Source organism: Solanum dulcamara, chromosome 5 (assembly GCF_947179165.1).
Source record: "Solanum dulcamara chromosome 5, daSolDulc1.2, whole genome shotgun sequence".
Taxonomy (NCBI): Eukaryota; Viridiplantae; Streptophyta; class Magnoliopsida; order Solanales; family Solanaceae; genus Solanum; species Solanum dulcamara.
Window position 1 is genome coordinate 65,141,462 of NC_077241.1, and position 4,968 is coordinate 65,146,429.

At 32.6% G+C, this 4,968-nt stretch overlaps 1 protein-coding gene across 1 annotated transcript; it reads right to left on the reverse strand.

Moving 5' to 3' along the window:
* Window positions 1-2,296, reverse strand: LOC129889366 (3-ketoacyl-CoA synthase 11-like). The gene has a single exon (XM_055964637.1). The coding sequence runs from the start codon at window positions 1,842-1,844 to the stop codon at window positions 333-335; it is 1,512 nt and encodes a 503-aa protein (XP_055820612.1). The 5' UTR covers window positions 1,845-2,296; the 3' UTR covers window positions 1-332.
* Window positions 2,297-4,968: the final 2,672 nt, after the last annotated feature.

The window sequence follows — 4,968 nt, forward strand, 5'->3', positions numbered from 1 at the left end:
ATGGGCATTTTCAGAAACTTAACAAGTTTTGCGTGAATTTGTATTTGTATTGGAAAAAATTCACTAAAAAGAACCTTTTAAGCTTTGTTGGCCTCTTGATCACCGTTACGCCTTAATTTTTTGTTCAGCAATGAGATGTATACTTGGACATTCATAAAATTTTGAAAACAATTACTTCAGTATTTCATAAATCTTTTAGAAACACAAACAAATTGGATCACCTAAGTACTACTTTTGGAGGCAACAAAATGACTACCCCTCTGATGAATAATTCAACTTTACACATTTAGGAAACACTTAACTAATTTAAAGTTCCATTGAGTTGTTTAGATTTATGCAACCTTTGGAACATCAACAGGGAACTGATGAATTTCATCCATCCAGGGATTCTTCTCCTTGGCTGGATTTATACTTCTTAAAGCCTTCCAAACAGCACTGTTACACTTAAATCCTGAACCAAATGCTATTTGCCACGTTCGGTCTCCCTTCCTGATCCTTCCTTTGGCTTCGGAATAGGACAATTCGTACCAAAGGGAGCTGCTTGAAGTGTTGCCAAATCGATTAAGTGTCATTCTTGAAGGCTCCATATGCCAATCAGAAAGCTGAAGGTTTTTCTCTAGTTCATCTAGTACAGCTCTTCCACCAGCATGAATGCAGAAATGCTCAAACGCCAACTTAAAGTCCGGGATATAAGGCCTTATCTTCGCCTTCAATAGCTTCCTCCCCACCAATGTGGTGAAGAAAAGGAACTGCTCAGACATAGGAAGCACAAGAGGACCTAATGTTGTGATGTTTGTCTTTAGAGCATCACCAGCTACTGCCATCAGCTCTTTCGACAGAGAGACTCCAACTTTGCCATCGGAATCTTCCAATTGGTAAACACATGTGAAGCTCTTATCATCAGCACCCTTGTGAGTTCTAACAGTATGAACCAGCTGGTACTTTGATCGTTTCCTATCAGATCTTTTGTTTGAAAGCAACACTGCAGCACCTCCCATCCGGAATAAGCAATTTGGAAGGAGCATAGATTTCTCATTACCAAAATACCAATTCAAAGTGATGTTTTCCATACTAAGCACTAAGGCACAAGTGTTGGGATGGACTTGAAGCAGATCTTTCGCAAGATCAATCGATATCAAACCAGCACTACAACCCATTCCACCAAGATTATAGCTAATAACATTCCCCCTAAGTTTATAATGGTTGACAATCATCGCAGACAAAGAAGGGGTCGGGTTAAACAAGCTACAATTCACTACTAAAATCCCAATATCCTTAGGCTTAACAGAGGTTTTAGCAAGAAGCTCATCAATTGCTCCAAACATGACAGCCTCAGCTTCTTTTCTTGCTTCCGCCATACAAGGATTTGGCGGTATACTAGTCACGGATTCAGGGAGGTACGTGGAATCACCAAGACCAGACCTTTCAACAATCTTCCTTTGAAACTCAAGATTTCCATCTGAAAATGTTCCAACAGACTTAGACATTTCCAAGAAATTCTCCCTTGTGCATTTCCTAGCATCTTCGGGTTTATAGCACGAGAAATTAACGAGGTAGACCGGGCTAGGACGAGTAATGAAATAGACAGTAGACAAGAAGACTAAAAGGGTGGAACAAATAACAACAGATATGAGATTGAACCTAAGCTGATCCCAAAGAACATAAAGGTCATTTGATGAGAATGTTGAGAGTTGAGCAGCAATGATAACAACTATAGGTGACAAAAACAGGTACATTCCATGAGTAATAAGGTAATGATAACCAAGTTTAACATACTTCAGTTTCACAGATTGTTGGAAATCAGGAAGGTTTCTTGAATTTGAAGATGGCTTAGATTCATTCATTTTGAGACCAAAATCAAACAATTGAAGGACTATAATCAAGATTGGCTATATTTAAGGGCAAAGGTTGACTTTCCACAAAATTTGAGTTTTGTAGGAGCAGTCAAGATTGAATTTTTACAACATTATAAGGGTCGTTTAACAACAATAGTCAAGAACAACCTCACCAGAAACTCAGCAAATCAAACAACCTCCTGCAGAAAAAAAGAACAAAAAACTTCAATCAATTTTAAAATAAGAATAACATATCCTGTGTATGTCTGTGGAGGGATAAATAAAAAATACACTCAAAACAAATTTCAAAATATTAATCAAGGGAAAAAGAAGAAAACCCCAAAAGAAACATTAAATACACAAGTTGAGGGAGAGGGAAGTGAGGACATGGTTTTCAAATTGGTACAGTGATCACAATATATATAAAGCCAAGAGAATGAAAACTGGGATTGCATTTAAAAAAGAGCTGATGGTCAAAAAAAAAACTACAAGTATATATATATATACCGTTTGGATGAAGTTAAAAAACATAACTTTTATGTATGAAATGCTTTTAAAACTTTGAAGTGCTGAAAATTATTTTTATAAATAAGCAGTTGAGTGTTTAGATAAAAGTGCTTATGTTGAAAATAAGTGTTTGAATTTTAGGGTTAAAAAAATAAAAAGGGTAGTTTGAGAATTTAGTTAAAATATAAGGGATATAAAAGTAATTTCCATGGTCAAACAAAATGGCTTTAAACACTTGAAAAAAAAAAGTTAGAAATCCTAAATTTTCATTTTTGACTGATTTTAAGAACTTTATGCCTTAAAGTTAGCATTAGACAAATACGTCCAAAAGCTAAAAAGGGGCTTAAAGTTGATTTTGACCAACTTAAAGTCCATCCAAACGGGGTCATAAACTATAATTTTTTGCGAGCGTCACGCTAATTATTTCTATTTTCCTGAACTATCATTATAATTATCGTGTAGTGTAATGTATAGTTAATATTAGCAAAAAAAGTTATCTAGATATATTGTTTTATTATTATTTACTTCCTCTAATTCATATTAAATGAATAATTGGGATATGATTCATTTCTTAAGAAAAATATTTCAGAAAATAAATTAAATATTATTTTTCATTATTATCCTTTTTATTATTTCTTAACTAGTCTACTTGAAAATGTAAAGTGATTGAGAACCTAATTAAATAAAAGATAAATGTGAAAAAAACTCTTACTAATTTTTTAAAATTTTGAATAATTTAATGATTTAACTATAAATTCAATCCTGCACTGGTGAGAACATATTAAATAAAAGGATAAAATGTTGGCATTCTGTAGTTGCACTTCTCCACTCTTCTACATAGATAGAGCTGTGGGGTGGTCCTTCTTTTGGGCCAGGTTTTCTGTGCATGAAAAATCATATTTTGTGAGAGAATTAATTTTTAATATCACTATTCCCTCCAATTTATGTGATATAATTGACTTAACACAAAGTAAGGATTTTTTTTTAAAAAAAATTACGATCTAAAATATGTCATAAATATTTGTCTGATTATAAATTATAAAATATATATTTTAAAATTAAATTATTAATAAATATAAAATGTGTTATTTTTTTAAAATTAATTAAAAAGAAGTGAATCATATCCGTATTATATAAATAAAAATATGTTTACTGGTTGACTTACTCGTATGACTTGACTATAAATGATGCATCTTGGAAAAGAAAAAAAGGGGAAGAACATGGACGCCAGCACTTCCGTAAGGGTTGCAAATTGGTTGGTAGTTTCTTTCAAACAATTAATGTGTTGGTGGGGAAGGGGCAGCTAGGCGTTAATCTATTTCTACAATTCGTATTCATTTTAGTACCACTAATTCAAATGTATTATTGCCTCATTTTGAAGAATAAAGTGATCATTATCTAACGTTTCAAAAAGAGTAGGTATACGACGTATAAAAAGTTCACACTCTTCCTTATCTCTTAAAATAGGGCGTCCTAACCATCCAACGCTATTTCATCCCAGTTATTTATTAAATCTGCTCTGAATAATCCCCCTTTTGTCATATTATTATCGATGTAATCATAAAAAAAATAAAATTTTAAGAATTTTAGATCAGACTTCTGATAAATTTTGATTTACTGCTAGTCCAACACTAACTCTTCCATATATTTCTTGCTGGAAGTATCCTTGACCCCATTGATAACGAGTGGGCTCGAACAGATCATTCTAGATTGTTACCAAACCATACCACATAGTTCCGACAACAACAAAAGCTGCAAAAGAGACATCAATGATATTACTAGAAAGGATGATTTCAATATTTTTCATACGCAATCCTTTGTATAGACGTTGTGGCAAACTGATGCTAACATGGAATAGGCCTGTGAAGTGTGTGAGATATGGAGGGAGCGAGAATAGAAGGGATTAAATTTAACAAAACTAAAATCCATGCTTTGTAAACTATCATTATGTTTGGTAACAATCTTTAAGTATTACTAAAACGGGAAATTAGTGGATTTAGATCGTCACCTCACGAAAATTTTCCCAAATAAATATGGCCAACTATGTGAACTACAATAACCTCAATGTGCATTTATTTGTTAATCGTAAAAGTTATACATGAGTCAACACTAGTATTAAAACAAATGTACTAATATTAGTTCCAACCTCCAACACAATCAAGTTGGGGACAAAACTTCTACGACTAAAATATTGCAAGGAAAGAAAAGATTTAGAAATATAACTTTGTTTTTGAGTGGATAACAGAGAAAATAGGGCACAAACAGGGCCACCTAGAAATCAATATAATCTAATTACTATGCCAAATAAGAATATCAAGCAGTTTGAAATCATACTAGGCTGATCATATTTTAGGAAAAATACTTCAATTTACTCCATTTACATATAATGTAAGTTGTTTTGTCTTGCTTCTCCACCATATCAATATATACATATATAATACTAGTTTCTGGACACGTGCGTTGCATGTGTGTTCCATATAATTTTTTATAGATTTATTAGAATGAGAATTTTTTTATGAAAACATATGTGTAATGGGTAATAAAATGCAACAATTACAAATATATCATAAATACAAGCTACTACAAATGAGGGACGTATTTTAATGTTTAAAATTAATTTCTTTTA